Source organism: Oncorhynchus gorbuscha, linkage group LG04 (genome assembly GCF_021184085.1).
Source record: "Oncorhynchus gorbuscha isolate QuinsamMale2020 ecotype Even-year linkage group LG04, OgorEven_v1.0, whole genome shotgun sequence".
In the NCBI taxonomy this organism is placed as follows: domain Eukaryota; kingdom Metazoa; phylum Chordata; class Actinopteri; order Salmoniformes; family Salmonidae; genus Oncorhynchus; species Oncorhynchus gorbuscha.
The window spans coordinates 83088060-83107433 of record NC_060176.1 but is presented as its reverse complement, the minus strand read 5'-3'; the positions used below and the strand labels follow the sequence as shown (position 1 = coordinate 83107433).

Below are 19374 nucleotides of genomic sequence, written 5' to 3'. Positions count from 1 at the left end.
TTGGCAGGCACGTTCCCATTCAGTAGTCAAAACGTGGGTTGAGACAGGCGGTCATTGGCAGGCACGTTCCCATTCAGTAGTCAAAACGTGGGTTGAGACAGGCGGTCATTGGCAGGCACGTTCCCATTCAGTAGTCAAAACGTGGGTGGAGACAGGCGGTCATTGGCAGGCACGTTCCCATTCAGTAGTCAAAACGTGGGTTGAGACAGGCGGTCATTGGCAGGCACGTTCCCATTCAGTAGTCAAAACGTGGGTGGAGACAGGCGGTCATTGGCAGGCACGTTCCCATTCAGTAGTCAAAACGTGGGTTGAGACAGGCGGTCATTGGCAGGCACGTTCCCATTCAGTAGTCAAAACGTGGGTTGAGACAGGCGGTCATTGGCAGGCACGTTCCCATTCAGTAGTCAAAACGTGGGTTGAGACAGGCGGTCATTGGCAGGCACGTTCCCATTCAGTAGTCAAAACGTGGGTGGAGACAGGCGGTCATTGGCAGGCACGTTCCCATTCAGTAGTCAAAACGTGGGTTGAGACAGGCGGTCATTGGCAGGCACGTTCCCATTCAGTAGTCAAAACGTGGGTTGAGACAGGCGGTCATTGGCAGGCACGTTCCCATTCAGTAGTCAAAACGTGGGTGGAGACAGGCGGTCATTGGCAGGCACGTTCCCATTCAGTAGTCAAAACGTGGGTTGAGACAGGCGGTCATTGGCAGGCACGTTCCCATTCAGTAGTCAAAACGTGGGTGGAGACAGGCGGTCATTGGCAGGCACGTTCCCATTCAGTAGTCAAAACGTGGGTGGAGACAGGCGGTCATTGGCAGGCACGTTCCCATTCAGTAGTCAAAACGTGGGTTGAGACAGGCGGTCATTGGCAGGCACGTTCCCATTCAGTAGTCAAAACGTGGGTTGAGACAGGCGGTCATTGGCAGGCATGTTCCCATTCAGTAGTCAAAACGTGGGTGGAGACAGGCGGTCATTGGCAGGCACGTTCCCATTCAGTAGTCAAAACGTGGGTGGAGACAGGCGGTCATTGGCAGGCAAGCTGCAACAGGGCGAGCAGGCTACTATTCCCACATCCTTTGTCAGTGCAATTTTGACAGCCAACGAGCTGGACAGGTTTGAGAGGGTTTATCTAGTGTTCCCTCGTTAGAGTTTAGCTCATCTCGCTCTGGCTAGCATTAGTTGTTTATGTTGTTGTTGTTGTTGTTGAGCAGGAGAAATCCTACCTGTTCATGGTTGTATGATCAATAGGACTGTAAAGTTCCCAAATCCTTTGTCAGTGCACATTTTGACAGAAATCCATTCAGGTGGACAGGTTTGTGAATGTATTCTAATGATCTCAAGTCACACTGTTGCTACTTAACACAGTCCAGTTCAAAGTGAATGATGACAGGCCCTACTGCCTGTAAACACACAGTCCAGTTTAGTGAATGATTGCCCTACTGTCTGTTCCAGTTCATAGTGAATGATGACAGGCCCTACTGCCTGAAAACACAGTCCAGTTCATAGTGAATGATCAGGCCCTAGGACTGTAAACAACAGTCCAAATAGTGAATGATGGAGGCCCTACTGCCTGTTTTACAGTCCAGTTTTGACTGATGAAATCCATTCACAGTCCAGTTTAGTGAATGATGAAGGCCCTATGCCTGTAATGATCTCAAGTCAGTTCATAGTGAATGATGCCCTACTGTCTGTAAAACACAGTCCAGTTCAAGGTGAATGATGGCAGGCCCTACTGCCTGTAAACACACAGTCCAGTTCATAGTGAATAATGGCAGGCCCTACTGTCTGTAAACACACAGTTCAGTTCATAGTGAATGATGACAGGCCCTACTGCCTGTAAACACACAGTCCAGTTCATAGTGAATGATGACAGGCCCTACTGTCTGTAAACACACAGTCCAGTTCATAGTGAATGATGACAGGCCCTACTGCCTGTAAACACACAGTCCAGTTCATAGTGAATAATGGCAGGCCCTACTGTCTGTAAACACACAGTTCAGTTCATAGTGAATGATGACAGGCCCTACTGCCTGTAAACACACAGTCCAGTTCATAGTGAATGATGACAGGCCCTACTGCCTGTAAACACACAGTCCAGTTCATAGTGAATGATGACAGGCCCTACTGCCTGTAAACACACAGTCCAGTTCATAGTGAATGATGACAGGCCCTACTGCCTGTAAACACACAGTCCAGTTCATAGTGAATGATGGCAGGCCCTACTGCCTGTAAACACACAGTTCAGTTCATAGTGAATGATGACAGGCCCTACTGCCTGTAAACACACAGTCCAGTTCATAGTGAATGATGACAGGCCCTACTGCCTGTAAACACACAGTCCAGTTCATAGTGAATGATGACAGGCCCTACTGCCTGTAAACACACAGTCCAGTTCAAAGTGAATGATGACAGGCCCTACTGCCTGTAAACACACAGTCCAGTTCAAGGTGAATGATGGCAGGCCCTACTGCCTGTAAACACAGTCCAGTTCAAAATGAATGATGACAGGCCCTACTGTCTGTAAACACAGTCCAGTTCAAAATGAATGATGACAGGCCAGTGTAGAAAATGGCTTATTTGCACAAAGGCCTACTGTAGCTCTGATTGGCTATGGCGTCTCAGTCTGTGTCTGGTCCCGGACAAGACTGACATGTTTTTTAATTGGGTTTGATTTCCTGTAGTGTCTATTAATTGTCCAAACGCAAGGCCGCTTTCCCATTCTATATTGCTATAGAATTCTCACAAATGCATTACTCTATGTCATTCCCAAACATTCTATGATTCTATGATTGTATGATTGTATGAAAATCACCATATTTAAGTGCTTCTCAGAATACAAAAAAAGGCAGCATATTCTTCCTGGGTGTATTTTTGAATAGATTTTAATCAGATTTATTGTTGCTAAGACGCTGTCAGTTCCACTTTAAAGGCCTCTAATATTTTGGTAATTGTATCTCTCTGTCTGCAGCTCCATGGCGCCATCTACGGGAGTGGAATCTATCTCAGCCCAATGTCAAGCATATCCTTTGGTTACTCAGGTATCTAAGTCTCGGCTGGAGCAACAGCATTAGGTCAGGGGTTAATGACCCGTTCTCTTGGTAACTTTGAGAAGGGACAACAAATGGTTGTTTTTGATGAATTACCGTTCTGTCTCTTTAAAATGTAATGGTTGTTTTGAATGCCGTGCTGTCTATTTCAATTAAATGTATTTATAAAGCCCTTTTTTACATCAGCTGATATCTCAAAGTGCTGTACAGAAACCCAGCCTAAAACCCCAAACAGCAAGCAATGCAGGTGTAGAAGCACGGTGGCTAGGAAAAACTCCCTAGAAAGGTCAGAACCTAGGAAGAAACCTAGAGAGGAACCAGGCTATGAGGGGTGGCCAATCCTCTTCTGGCTGTGCCGGGTGGAGATTATAACAGAACATGGCCAAGATGTTCAAATGTTCATAGATGACCAGCAGGGTCAAATAATAATAATCACAGTGGTTGTAGAGGGTGCAACAGGTCAGCACCTCAGGAGTAAATGTCAGTTGGATTTTCATAGCTGATCATTCAGAGTTCGAGACAACAGGTACAGGCAGTAGAGAGAAAGAGTCGAAAACTGCTGGTCTGGGACAAGGTGATACCCGGTGAACAGGTCAGGGTTCCATAGTTGCAGGCAGAACAGTTGAAACTGGAGCAGCAGCACGACCAGGTGGACTGGGGACAGCAAGGAGTCATCAGGCCAGGTATTCCTGAGGCATAGTCCTAAAACTCAGGTCCTCCGAGAGAGAGAAAGAAAGAGAGAAAGAGAGAATTAGAGAGAGCATACTTAAATTCACACAGGACACCGGATAGGACAGGAGAAATACTCCAGATATTACAGACTGACCCGAGCCCCCCGACACATAAACTACTGCAGCATAAATACTGGAGGCTGAGACAGGAGGGGTCAGGTGACACTGTGGCCCCATCCGATGATACCCCCGGACAGGCCCAAACATGCGGGATATAACCCCACCCACTCTGCAAAAGCACAGCCCCCACACCACTAGAGGGATATCCTCAAACCACCAACTTACTACCCTGAGACAAGGCCGAGTATAGTCCACAAAGATCTTCCCCATGGCACAAACCTGAGGGGGTGCCAACCCGGACAGGAAGATCACGTTAGTGAAATCAACCCACTCAAGTGACGCACCCCTCCTAGGGACGGCATGGAAGAGCACCAGTAAGCCAGTGATTCAGCCCCTGTAATAGGGTTTGAGGCTAAGAATTCCAGTGGAGAAAGTGGAAATGGCCTGGCAGAGACAGGGCTGTTCGTCTCTCCAGTGCCTTGTCGGGCACGTTTATATCCCTGGGCCAGACTACACTCAATCATTGGACCTACTGAAGAGATGAGTCTTCAATAAAGACTTAAAGGTCGAGACCGAGTTTGCGTCGCTCACATGGATAGGCAAACCATTCCATAAAAATGGAGCTCTATAGGAGAAAGCCCTGCATCCAGCTGTTTTCTTAGGAATTCTAGGGACAATAAGGAGGACGGCATCTTGTGACCGTAGCGTATGTTTAAGGTATGTACGGCAGGACCAAATCGGAGAGATAGGTAGGAGCAAGCCCATGTAATGCTCTGTAGGTTAGCAGTAAAACCTTGAAATCAGCCCTTGCCTTAACAGGAATCCAGTGTAGAGAAGCTAGCACTGGAGTAATATGATCAAATTTTGGGGTTTTAGTCAAGATTCTAGCAGCCGTGTTTAGCACTAACTGAAGTTTATTTAGTGCTTTATCCGAGTAGCCGGAAAGCAGAGCATTGCAGTAGTCTAATCTAGAAGTGACAAAAGCATGGATTCGTTTTTCAGCATCATTTTCGGACAAAGCGTTTCTGATTTTTGCAATGTTACAAAGATGGAAAAAATCTGTCCTTTAAATATTAATGATATGTTCGTCAAAAGAGAAATTAGGTTCCAGAGTAACGCCGAGGTCCTTCAGTTTTATTTTAGACGACTGTACAACCATTAAGATGAATTGTCAGATCCAACAGAAGATCTCTTTGTTTCTTGGGACCTAGAACTATCATCTCTGTTTTGTCCGAGTTTAAAAGTAAAACATTTTCCGCCATCCCCTTCCTTATGTCTAAAACACAGGCTTCCAGGGAGGGCAATTTTGGGGCTTCACCATGTTTCATTGAAATGTACAGCTGTGTATCATCTGCATAGTAGTGAAAGTTAACATTATGTTTCCGAATGACATCCCCAACAGGTAAAATATATAGTAAAAACAATAGTGGTCCTAAAACAGAACCTTGAGGAACACCGAAACTTAGGAGGGCCAAGTACAGGAAGCAGCTCTTTCAGCAGTTTAGTTGCAATAGGGTCCAGTATGCAGCTTGAAGGTTTAGAAGCCATGGCTATGTTCATGAAAGTGTCAATAGATATAGGATTAAAAAACTTGAGTCTCTCCATTTGATCTTAGGTCCTGGCAGAGTTGTGCAGACTCAGGACAAATGATATTTGGAGGAATACGCAGATTTACGCAGTCCGTAATTTGCTTTCTAATTATCATGATCTTTTCCTCAAAGAAGTTCCACAACATTTATTCCTCGGGACAACACTAGGTCCAGAGTATGACTGTGGCAGTGAGTAGGTCCGGAGACATGTTGGACAAAACCCACTGAGTCGATGGTGGCTCCAAAAGCCTTTTGGAGTGGGTCTGTGGACTTTTCCATGTGAATATTAAAGTCACCATGGATTAGAATATTATCTGCTATGACTACAAGGTCAGATAGGAATTCATGGAACTCAGTGAGGAACGCTGTATACGGCCCAGTAGCTATAAAAAGTGATTGAGTAGGCTGCATAGATTTCATGACTAGAAGCTCAAAAGATGACAACACAGTCATTTTCTTGGGGTCAAAATTTAAATTTGCTATTGTAAATGTTAGCAACACCTCCGTCTATGCAGGAGGCGTGGGGGATATGGTCACTAGTGTAACCAGGAGGAGAGGCCTCATTTAACACAGTAAATTCATCAGGCTTAAGCCATGTTTCAGTCAGGCCAATCACATCAAGATTATGATCAGTGATTAGTTAATTGACTATAATTGCCTTGGAAGTGAGGGATCGAACAATAATTAGCCCTATTTTGAGATGTGAGGTATCATGATCTCTATCAATAAGGAGGTCTGCTGCCCATTGTGGATGTAGAGGAGTTAGATCCCTGTTTTAGATGAATTACCATTCTGTCTATTTAAAACGTAATAGTTGTTTTGGAGGAATTATCATTCCGTCTATTTAAAACGTAATAGTTGTTTTGGAGGAATTATCATTCCGTCTATTTAAAACGTAATAGTTGTTTTGGAGGAATTATCATTCCGTCTATTTAAAACATAATAGTTGTTTTGGAGGAATTATCATTCCGTCTATTTAAAACGTAATAGTTGTTTTGGAGGAATTATCATTCCGTCTATTTAAAACGTAATAGTTGTTTTGGAGGAATTATCATTCCGTCTATTTAAAACGTAATAGTTGTTTTGGAGGAATTATCATTAAGTCTATTTAAAATGTAATAGTTGTTTTGGAGGAATTATCATTCCGTCTATTTAAAACGTAATAGTTGTTTTGGAGGAATTATCATTAAGTCTATTTAAAATGTAATAGTTGTTTTGGAGGAATTATCATTCCGTCTATTTAAAACGTAATAGTTGTTTTGGAGGAATTATCATTCCGTCTATTTAAAACGTAATAGTTGTTTTGGAGGAATTATCATTAAGTCTATTTAAAACGTAATAGTTGTTTTGGAGGAATTATCATTCCGTCTATTTAAAACGTAATAGTTGTAATAGTTGTTTTGGAGGAATTATCATTCCGTCTATTTAAAACGTAATAGTTGTTTTGGAGGAATTATCATTAAGTCTATTTAAAATGTAATAGTTGTTTTGGAGGAATTATCATTCCGTCTATTTAAAACGTAATAGTTGTTTTGGAGGAATTATCATTCCGTCTATTTAAAACGTAATAGTTGTTTTGGAGGAATTATCATTCCGTCTATTTAAAACGTAATAGTTGTTTTGGAGGAATTATCATTCCGTCTATTTAAAACGTAATAGTTGTTTAAATAGACAAAATATTTCATGCTCATGGTCATTTCTAACATTGATCTTTCTCTCCATTCAGGGATGAACAAAAAGCAACAGAAGGTTGCTTCAAAGGACCAAACTGCGACAAACAAGACCAACTTACATTTGCAGGTTAGCATGAGGACATTTACACTTTTGCAAGGTGTTGATGAAACAAGGGTAAAAATGGAATATTCTGTGGGAAATTAACATTTTTATTCACTAGAGATGTGTCCTTTTGCAGTCAACAAAGAAAGGACAGCAGCCCCAGTTTTTGCAAAGTCGGAACCTAAAGTGCATAGCCTTATGTGAAGGTACGTATGTATGTGCTCTGGGCTGGGGTCGTCACCAACTTCTATACTCCTATGAGAATGGCGCCGGACAAAGATGGCTGCCGTTTTAAAGGGCTCCTAATCAATTGTGCTATTTCTTTTTCTTTTTTTTGTGCATTGTTTGTAACTTATTTTTGTACATAATGTGTCTGCCATCATCTCTTATCACCGAAATGAGCTTCTGGATATTAGAACAGCGATTACACAACTCAAACTTTTTTCTTTAACGAGTCGGACACGAATGACATACTGCTGACACTGGACCAGGCCCAAATCCCTGTCATAAGCATTAAGAACAGATGCCGATACAGGGGACGCAGATACGGGTGCCTTGTGAGAATATCGTCAGTGAGTGGGTAACCCACCTCTACCATCTATCATATTGGCCAACGTGCAATCATTGGAGAATAAACTGTCTGAGCTCCGTTCAAGACTATCCTACCAAAGGGACATTAAAAACAATAATATTTTATGTTTCACTGAGTCGTGGCTGAACGGCAACAAGGATAATATACAGTTGGCTGGGTTTTCCATGAATCAGAAAGATAGAACAGCTGCCTCCGGTAAGACAAGGGGTGGTGGTCTGTGTCTATTTGTAAATAACAGCTGGTGCACAAAATGTAATATTAAGGAAGTCTCAAGGTTTTGCTTGGCTGAGGTAGAGTATCACATGATAAGCTGTAGACTACACTATTTACCAAGAGAGTTTTCATCTATATTTTTCATAGCTGTCTATTTACCACCACAAACCGATGCTGGCACTAAGACCTCACTCAACGAGCTGTATTCCACCATAAGCAAACGAGAAAATGCTCACCCAGAAGTGGTGCTCGTAGTGTCCGGGGACTTTAATGCAGACAAACTTAAACACACAGTCCAGTTCAAACTTAAATCCGCTTTTACCTAATTTCTACCAGCATGTTACATGTGCAACCAGAGGGAGAAAAAAACTCTAGACCACCTCTACCCACAGAGACGCATTCGAAGCTCTCCCTCGCCCTCCATTTGGGAAATCTGACCATAATTCTATCCTCCTGGTTTTTGCTTTACAAGCAAAAACTAAAGCAGGAAGTACCAGTGACTCGCCTAATACAGAAGTAGTCAGATGATGCAGATGCTATGCTACAGGACTGTTTTTGCTAGCACAGACTGGAAAATGTTCCGGGATTTCATCTGATGGCATTGAGGAGTATACCACATCAGTCATTGGTTTCATCAATAAATGCATCGATGATGTCGTCCCCACAGTGACCATACGTATATACCCCAACCAGAACCCATGGATTACAGGCAACGTCGGCACCGAGCTAAAGGCTAGAGATGCCGCTTTCATTGAACGGGACTTTAACCCTGACACTTATAAGAAATCCCGCTATGCCCTCCGACGAACCATCAAACAGGCAAAGCGATAGTACAGGACGAAGATTACAGACTACCAAGGGAAGCCCATTCACGAGCTGCCCAGTGACACGAGCCTACCAGACCAGCTAAATTATTTCTATGTGTGCGTCGAGGCAAGCAACACTGAAGCATGAATGAGAGTACCAGCTGTTCTGGATGACTGTGTATCACGCTCTCCGTAACCGATGTGAGTATGACCTTTTGTGAGGTCAACATTCACAAAGCCGCAGGGCCAGACGGATTACCAGGATGTGTACTCTGAGCATGCACTGACCAACTGGCAAATGTCTTCACTGACATTTTCAACCTCTCCCTGACCCAGTCTGTAATACCTACATGTTTCAAGCAGACCACCATAGTCCCTGTGCTCAAGAACACTAAGGTAACCTGCCTAAATGACGACTGACCTGTAGCATTCACGTCTGTATTCATGAAGAGCTTTGAAAGGCTGGTAATGGCTCACATCAACACCATTATCCCAGAAATCCTAGACCCACTCCAATTTGCATACCGCCCCAACCGATCCACAGATGACGCAATCTCTATTGCACTCCACACTGCCCTTTCCCACCTGGACAGACAGAACACCTATGTGAGAATGCTATTCATTGACTACAGCTCAGCGTTCAACACCGTAATGCCCTCAAAGCTCATCACTAAGCTAAGGATCCTGGGACGAAACACCTTCCTCTGCATCTGGATCCTGGACTTCCTGATGGGCTGGTAAGGGTAGGTTACAACACATCCGCCACGTTGATCCTCAACACGGGGGCCCTTCAGGGGTGCGTGCTTAGTTCCCTTCTGTACTCCCTGTTCACCCATGACTGACTGACCACGCACGACTCCAACACCATCATTATGTTTGCTGATGACACAATGGTGGTAGGCCTGATCACGACAACGATGAGACAGCCTATCGGGAGAAGGTCAGAGACCTGGCAGTGTGATGCCAGGACAACAACCTCTCCCTCAACAAGACAAAGGATATGATCTTGGACTACAGGAAAAAGAGGACTTCAAGTTCCTTGGTGTCCACATCACAAACAAACTGACATTGTCCAACCACGCCAAGACAGTTTTGAAGAGGGCATAACAACGCCTATTCCCTCTCAGGAGACTGAAAAGATTTGGCATGAGTCCTCAGCTGCACCATCTAGAGAATCCTAACTGGTTGCAACTGCTCCGACCGCAAGGCACTACAGAGGGTAGTGCATACAGCCCAGTACATCTCTGGGGCCAAGCTTCCTGCCATCCAGGACCTCTATAACAGGCGGTGTCAGAGGAAGGCCCTAAAAATTGCCAAAGACTCCAGCCACTGTAGTCATAGACTGTTCTTTCTGTTACCGCACGGCAAGCGGTACTGGGGCGCCAAGTTTAGGTCCAAGAGGCTTCTTAAAAGGCGTCTTAACAAAAGGCTTCTTAACAGCTTCTAAGACTGCTGAACAGCTAATCAAATGGCTACCCGGACTATTTGCATTGTCCACCCCCCCATTTTGTGCTGCTGCTACTCACAATTTATTATCTTTATCTATCTTTCTATCTATCTATCTATCTATCTCTACCTCCATGTACATATTACCTCGCTTACCTTGACTAACCTGTACCCCCACACATTGACTCTGTACCGTAATACCCTGTATATAGCCTCCACATTGACTCTGTACCGTAATACCCTGTATATAGCCTCCACATTGACTCTGTACCGGTACCCCCTGCCCTATATAGCCTCCACATTGACTCTGTTTTGGTACAAGCAAAACCCCTGTATATAGCCTCCACATTGACTCTGTACTGGTACCCCCTGTATATAGCCTCCACATTGACTCTGTACTGGTACCCCCTGTTTCATCAATAGCCTCCACATTGACTCTGTACTGGTACCCCCTGTATATAGCCTCCACATTGACTCTGTACTGGTACCCCCTGTATATAGCCTCCACATTGACTCTGTACCAGTAACCCCTGTATATAGCCTCCACATTGACTCGGTACCGGTACCCCCTGTATATAGCCTCCACATTGACTCTGTACCGGTACCCCCTGTATATAGCCTCCACATTGACTCTGTACCGGTACCCCTGTATATAGCCTCCACATTGACTCTGTACCGGTACCCCCTGTATATAGCCTCCACATTGACTCTGTACCGGTACTGACCCTGTATATAGCCTCCACATTGACTCTGTGACCCAGGTACCCCCTGTATATAGCCTCCACATTGACTCTGAACACTAAGGTAACCCCCTGTATATAGCCTCCACATTGACTCTGTACTGGTACCCCCTGTATATAGCCTCCACATTGACTCTGTACTGGTACCCCCTGTATATAGCCTCCACATTGACTCTGTACTGGTTCCCCCTGTATATAGCCTGAGAACACATTGACTCTGTACTGGTACCCCCTGTATATAGCCTCCACATTGACTCTGTACCGGTACCCCCTGTATATAGCCTCCACATTGACTCGGTACCGGTATCCCCCTGTATATAGCCTCCACATTGACTCTGTACTGGTACCCCCTGTATATAGCCTCCCATCATTATGTTGACTCTGTAGGCCTGATCACCAACGATGAGACCCCCTGTATATAGCCTCCACATTGACTCTGTACCGGTACCCCTCATATATAGCCTCCACTTTGACTCTGTACCGGTACCCCCTGTATATAGCCTCCACATTGACTCTGTACTGGTACCCCCTGTATAGAGCCTCCACATTGACTCTGTACCGTACCCCCTGTATATAGCCTCCACATTGACTCTGTACCGGTACCCCCTGTATAAAGCCTCCACATTGACTCTGTACCAGTACCCCCTGTATATAGCCTCCACATTGACTCGGTACCGGTACCCCCTGTATATAGCCTCCACATTGACTCGGTACCGGTACCCCCTGTATATATCCTCCACATTGACTCGGTACCGATACCCCCTGTATATAGCCTCCACATTGACTCTGTACCAGTACCCCCTGTATATAGCCTCCACATTGACTCTGTACCGTAACACCCTGTATATAGCCTCCACATTGACTCTGTACCGTAATACCCTGTATATAGCCTCCACATTGACTCTGTACCGTAATACCCTGTATATAGCCTCCACATTGACTCTGTACCGTAATACCCTGTATATAGCCTCCACATTGACTCTGTACCGTAATACCCTGTATATAGCCTCCACATTGACTCTGTACCGTAATACCCTGTATATAGCCTCCACATTGACTCTGTACCGTAATACCCTGTATATAGCCTCCACATTGACTCTGTACCGTAATATCCTGTATATAGCCTCCACATTGACTCTGTACCGTAATACCCTGTATATAGCCTCATTATTGTTATTTTATTGTTGCTCTTTTATACATTTTTTTAACTTTGGTTTATTTAGTAAATATTTTTCTTAAAACTGCATTGTTGGTTAAGGGCTTGTATTTGATTTGACAAAGTCATAAATCCACACATATTTCTTAAATGGATCTACTTAAAATTTGATTCCAAAACTAAACCTAACCTTAACCACACTGCTAATATTTACGCTTAACTCTAACCTGAAAGATCAAAAAGCAATGGGTGCCAGTTTTGACTTTGTGGCTGTGGAATCTGACTTTGTGGCTGTGGAATCTTACTTTGTGGCTGTTGAATCTGACTTTGTGGCTGTGGAATCTGACTTTGTGGCTGTGGAATCTGACTTTGTGGCTGTGGAATCTGACTTTGTGGCTGTGGAATCTGACTTTGTGGCTGTGGAATCTGACTTTGTGGCTGTGGAATCTGACTTTGTGGCTGTGGGATCTGACTTTGTGGCTGTGGGATCTGACATTGTGGCTGTGGAATCTGACTTTGTGGCTGTGGAATCTGACTTTGTGGCTGTGGAATCTGACTTTGTGGCTGTGGAATCTGACTTTGTGGCTGTGGAATCTGACTTTGTGGCTGTGGAATCTGACTTTGTGGCTGTGGAATCTGACTTTGTGGCTGTGAGATCTGACTTTGTGGCTGTGGAATCTGACTTTGTGGTTGTGGGATCTGACTTTGTGGCTGTTGAATCTGACTTTGTGGCTGTGGAATGTGACTTTGTGGCTGTGGAAGCTAGTGGAAACCCTGGGCTGAAGCAACCAAAGAACAACAATGGAGATGTATTAACTGATGACATATATGTGAACTAAATGTAAATATATATGTTTGTGTCCTTCTGTGTCTCTTCCAGTCATCACGTCCCCTGACCTGCACAAACATGGAGACATCTGGGTCGTCCCAAACACCGACCACGTCTGTACACGCTTCTTCTTCGTGTAAGTCGAACTGCTTTGCTTTATCTTGGCCAGGTCGCAATTGTAAATGAGAACTTGTTCTCAACTTGGTTAAATAAAGGTGAATGAATAAATAAGTATACGACCACAGCTGTACACACTTCTTCTTCGTGTAAGTATACGACCACAGCTGTACACACTTCTTCTTCGTGTAAGTATACGACCACAGCTGTACACGCTTCTTCTTCGTGTAAGTATACGACCACAGCTGTACACACTTCTTCTTCACTTCTTCTTCGTGTAAGTATACGACCACAGCTGTACACACTTCTTCTTCGTAAGTATACGACCACAGCTGTACACGCTTCTTCTTCGTGTAAGTATACGACCACAGCTGTACACGCTTCTTCTTCTTACGACCACAGCTGTACACGCTTCTTCTTCGTGTAAGTATACGACCACAGCTGTACACACTTCTTCTTCGTGTAAGTATACGACCACAGCTGTACACACTTCTTCTTCGTGTAAGTATACGACCACAGCTGTACACGCTTCTTCTTCGTGTAAGTATACGACCACAGCTGTACACACTTCTTCTTCGTGTAAGTATACGACCACAGCTGTACACACTTCTTCTTCGTGTAAGTATACGACCACAGCTGTACACGCTTCTTCCTACTGTGGCAAAGAAGGGGGTCGAGTGATAAGTGGCAGATATGTGAGAGCAGAGCTAGTAAACGGGCTCTGCCCGATCACTAAAATGGCCACCCCTGTCAGAACTACAGATCACAAAATGGCCGACCGCCAAAACTACAAGTCCCAGAAGCAAGGGGAACCCTCAGAAGGTGGAGCCGACTCACAGATAAAGGGTCAAGAGAAACCAGGAAGAGGAAGAGAGAGGGCTGGAAGGAGCTATGAACAATAGAGAAAGAGACTATAGAGATTGGCTGGATTTACCGTGTATGAGCTGGATTGTTTGGACTTACCTGTTGGCGTTTGGACCTGGACCTACCGAGAACCCGATTCGTGTACCGAACCCTGCTATCCTTGACCTCGCCTAAGGCCTGGGTGGACCAGGACGGAGAAACAAACACACAGGTACTGTCCTGTTCGAAAGAACTCTCATTCTTGGGTGATTTGGTGACAGTTTACCACTTAGTTTGTGACAAACGCTCCTAACCTTGAAGAGGTTTGCCACACTACGTATAAGTATACGACCACAGCTGTACACGCTTCTTCTTCGTGTAAGTATACGACCACAGCTGTACATGCTTCTTCCTACGTATAAGTATACGACCACAGCTGTACACGCTTCTTCTTCGTGTAAGTATACGACCACAGCTGTACACACTTCTTCTTCGTGTAAGTATACGACCACAGCTGTACACACTTCTTCTTTGTGTAAGTATACGACCACAGCTGTACACACTTCTTCTTCGTGTAAGTATACGACCACAGCTGTACACACTTCTTCTTCGTGTAAGTATACGACCACAGCTGTACATGCTTCTTCCTACGTATAAGTATACGACCACAGCTGTACACGCTTCTTCTTCGTGTAAGTATACGACCACAGCTGTACATGCTTCTTCCTACGTATAAGTAGTAAAAACACGACCGTGTTCATACAGACAGTGGTGTTAAATTAATCAAAGCAGACTTTCTATATTTCCTTTCGCCAAACCCAAAGAGAGGTTTTACATCTCAATAATATATCTGATATTACAAGTGAACATTTCAACTTTATCTCAGTTGAGTGCCAACTGTGAATATGTTCTGATCACAGGGTTGGTAGGAGTGATATTATTGTGTGTTTCTTCTGATCCACAGCTATGAAGATGGTCAGGTGGGAGATACGAGCATCAACACACAAGACGCTGGCATCCACCGAGAGATCCTACGAGTCATCGGCAATCAGACTGCCACGGGATGAACCCCGCTGAAATGGAAATATCCTTCCCGTAATTCTGCTGCCGCCAAGTCCCGGCTCAAAGCTGCTGAAGCCCGTCGTAACACGTGTGTTTCCGACCAATGTATAGAACATACCAACAACTTAGAAAAAGTTTGAAATCTTCAAGGAAACCTTGATGAAATCAACAACACATATTTACAACTGAAACACAGCAAAACTCTTTCGGGAAGAACCCATTTTGCTAAGACTATGAAGAATCCTGTTTCTCTGAAGACGCGGTACGTCTGTGTTTGACTGATTGGGACGACTTCGTTTTTTTTTTTATAGAGAACATTTAAAAACGGTTAAACTCTTTGGTGAATATTTTGAGACTTCTCGCTCGTAGATGTGGGACCTTTTCAGCAAAAATAACGATTATTGTTTCCTTCCTGTCTAGCAAAAAGGTCCCATCTATCTGACCTTATTTACTGTAAAAGAGTTGTATCTTTTCAAAATACAATGTACTTTATGTATACTGAAGGTGTTAATATGCACTTCATTTTTCTTAATGTCATACATTTGTTCTAACAACTGAGTCATAATCTGATAAACTAAAAAGCCCCCCCCCCACTTGATTATGTTAAAATTAAACAAAAGAATAGCTGTATTTTCCGACGGTGGTGTGATATGTTGGTTACCATTCCGTGTCGACTGAGGGACAACAGCAATACGTTGAGTGGAATAGACACATTAGGCCCAGGATTCTATCAGGCCTGCAGGGAGTTCTGGGTGTACTAGATCGGTCTTTCTCATTGAAAGCCACTCTAAGAAGTGGTAGATTGGTTCTGTGTGTGTTATTTCTACGCTTCCCGTTCTTAAATTACGTTTTAGCGTCTTTTACTTTCGGTTTTGTACACCAGGTGGAAACAGCTGAAAATACAATATTTTTGGTTTTTGAAAATATATTTTACAATATATTATCTACACTATACTTACTATGTTTTGTTACATAAATGGAAAATAAGCAAACTATTAGAAATTTAGCAACTAGGAAATGACAGAGCGATTTTCTGCACAGTGTACCGTTAAAGGGAATTTACCATTGAGCCGACATCTGCCGTGTTTACGTAGAAGGCCATCTCCTCGACCGTGGTAACATTGCCTTTAAATGCTGCATCGCCCAAAAGGGTCTATTTGGATTGAAGTGTTTTATTAATTTAGGAAGTAGATCAGTTTCTTTCACATATCATACCAGGAAATGTATATATTGGTTTCTTCTCCTTTTATAGGGGGGGGGGGGGGGTCTACTGGTTTACAATAGCAAAGACTTAGACTCCAGTCAAGAATAGATACATTTGATAAATTCATAAGTTCTGCACACTTACCACTCACAACCAGTTTAAATAGAATAACACGGATTTAAAAAGCTGTTTAGTATTAACACGTCAGATTGATCTTTACACTTTGATTAAAACTATGGGTAGATGTGGATGTATAATCGGAGCCCCAATTAAATAACATTTTAAAGCTGTTCCTTTTGTTTAGGGGGGGGGGGGGGGGGGATGTCTATACATACTAAGCATTAGTGTTTGCTGCTTGTCTATATATTTCTGTGCTTTTAAAGACCAATCAGATCTCAGCTGTGCTTTTAAAGACCAATCAGAGTTCAGATACTATCCCTTGTGTTCACTGTAAATTATATATTTATTATGAAATTATGATGGTTTAAAGTAGACATTGATATAGGTCATACTGGACACCAACCAATCTGATAAAAAAATTACTGTAAATCACAGGTCATATTTTTTTAATGCATTTTTTTTCATCACTAATGATTTTACAGTTTAAATATATGACGTTATTGTAACAAATATAGGTAAATAAATACATTGACGTAATTTAGCAGACGCTCTAATCCAGAGTGATTTACAGGAGCAGTTACAATCCAGTGCCTTGCTCAAGGGCACGTCAACAGATTATTCACCCAGTTGGCTCAGGTAATTCAAACCAGCGACCTTTCGGTTACTGGCCCAACACTCTTAACTGCTAGGCTACCTGCCGCCCCACCGCTAGGCTACCTACTCTTAACCGCTTGGCTAACTGCTCTTAACCGCTAGGCTACCTGCGCTTAACACCTAGGCTACCTGCTCTTAACTGCTAGGCTACCTGCTCTTAACACCTAGGCTACCTGCTCTTAAATGCTAGGCTACCTGTTCTTAACCACTAGCCTACCTGCTCTAAACCGCTAGTCAACCTGCTCTTAACCGCTAGCCTACCTGCTCTAAACCACTAGGCTACCTGCTCTTAAACGCTAGGCTACATGCTGTTAACTGCTAGGCTACCTGCTCTTAACCGCTAGCCTACCTGCTCTAAACCACTAGGCTACCTGCTCTTAAACGCTAGGCTACATGCTGTTAACTGCTAGGCTACCTGCTCTTAACTGCTAGCCTACCTGCTCTTAACCACTAGGCTACCTGCTCTTAAACGCTAGGCTACCTGCTCTTAAACGCTAGGCTACCTGCTCTTAAACGCTAGGCTACCTGCTCTTAAACGCTAGGCTACCTGCTCTTAACCTCTAGGCTACCTGCTCTTAACCGCTAGGCTACCTGCTCTTAACCATTAGGCTACCTGCTCTTAACCATTAGGCTACCTGCTCTTAACCATTAGGCTACCTGCTCTTAACCATTAGGCTACCTGCTCTTAACCATTAGGCTACCTGCTCTTAACCATTAGGCTACCTGCCACCCCAAACATAGAAGACAGTGAAGGCAAATGAGCAACATGTTGTTTTATTGCATCATTCAGTGACCAGTGATTTCATATGAATATTTTTGCAATATCTGTCATGGAACAGTAATGTGATCCTGGTGGATGTTGATTTTGTGATAGTACATGTTATATCATGCTAACAACAGTGTTGAGAACGGATGTTACATCTGTTATATTTACACTTGAAACACATTCACATACCAAACATTGTCAAATATTTTTTTTTTTTACTTCAGATTTGTTTTAAATATGCATGTTTTGTTAATGGATGAGAAATGATGTACTGAAAATATATTTACTATTTGTGAATGATGGGATTATAATTTGATGTCTAATCCATTCATTATTAATTTAAATTCATGATCGCGTTTTGTATTTTTTTTTTTAGCTACGGTAACACAGTATCATGAATCTCATGAAAGAAGGAGGACCATATTGTTGACCTGGAGCCATAATCCAGAACACCAAGTGATGACAGCTCATCAATTCAAGTCAATTCAGAAGGAACTCAAAGGAAACTGAAATCAGTCGAATGGAGACCAAATAAACAACACAATATAATGGTCGGCACTATATTTCCTTCGATCCGCTTTGTGGTTGAGTGTTTCTGTTGATCTGGATGTCTTTGTATTTTCTGCACAATTATAGCGAATAAAAGGTATTCTATGATTATGCTATTTAGCGTTTGGTGCCTTATAGACATGTGGATTAATGGTAATATATTACAATACATATGGAATATATTGTTATTTATTACCACAACAAGGAGGCCAAATATTTTATTTATTTGAGTTTTTATGGCTTTTTCTTCATTTTGCCAATTACTGGAGCTTTTTGGAGGGGGGGGGGGCTTTTAACAAATTATGGAAATAGCAGCTTATGTACCTGTTTATGTTAATTAAATTTCAAACTTGCTGAAAAAAAAACAGAATTTATATTCTACTGGTGTTGTTTCGTTACTCAGATTAGTGTAAACCACAATCCCACCTTCATATGTATGTGTGTGTATGTAAAGTAAACTATATACATGTCATAAATATTATTTGAAAAATAATCTAGCAAGGTCTTAATTTTCACAGTAGTGGGTCAACCTAGAGCAGCTGTGAATGCATATGCATTTGTGGCCATTTTTTTTCCCCCTTCAATGTTGCATACCGGTAGTTGTAAGATGTGCAGAAGAGGTGTCCATAGAGTCCTTTTGACCTCCAGTACATCCTGTACACGGCTCAGCTAGTCAGGTTCACGTAAACATAGCTGGGAAATCCTAGATATTAAAACCACAACGAACAACGTTAAGTAATTGCATCCTACAGCCACTACTGTCGTGTCGACTATTGTCCTTTTCCTTTTACTTCCATAATGGAATAACCTGATGTTATCAACAATTAAAGGGACATTTCACTGCTGCTCTATTTCACTATATATGTCTCTTAGTGTTATTATTTCACTGTATAAGTCTATTAGTGTTATTATTTCACTGTATATGTCTCTTAATGTGTTATTATTTCACTGTATATGTATATTAGTGTTATTATGTCACTGTATAAGTCTATTAGTGTTATTATTTCACTGTATATGTCTATTAGTGTTATTATTTCACTGTATATGTCTATTAGTGTTATTATTTCACTATATA

At 42.9% G+C, this 19374-nt stretch overlaps 1 protein-coding gene and 1 long non-coding RNA gene across 3 annotated transcripts in view; both read left to right on the top strand.

Moving 5' to 3' along the window:
* The window catches only part of parp8 (poly (ADP-ribose) polymerase family, member 8), a 108007-nt gene extending 91586 nt beyond the window's left edge, over positions 1-16421 (top strand). For both annotated transcript variants that reach the window (XM_046348214.1, XM_046348215.1), the window contains exons 23-27: positions 2968-3037; positions 7153-7226; positions 7339-7408; positions 13036-13120; positions 14909-16421. In XM_046348214.1, the coding sequence (XP_046204170.1) occupies positions 2968-3037; positions 7153-7226; positions 7339-7408; positions 13036-13120; positions 14909-15011 (402 nt within the window). In that variant the 3' untranslated portion in view covers positions 15012-16421. The remainder of the gene's footprint in view (positions 1-2967; positions 3038-7152; positions 7227-7338; positions 7409-13035; positions 13121-14908) is intronic.
* Positions 16422-16528: 107 nt separating this feature from the next.
* On the top strand, positions 16529-18407 carry LOC124034728. The gene is made up of 2 exons (XR_006838628.1): positions 16529-16966; positions 18127-18407. It is a non-coding gene; the product is annotated as an uncharacterized LOC124034728 (long non-coding RNA).
* The last annotated feature ends 967 nt before the right edge of the window (positions 18408-19374 follow it).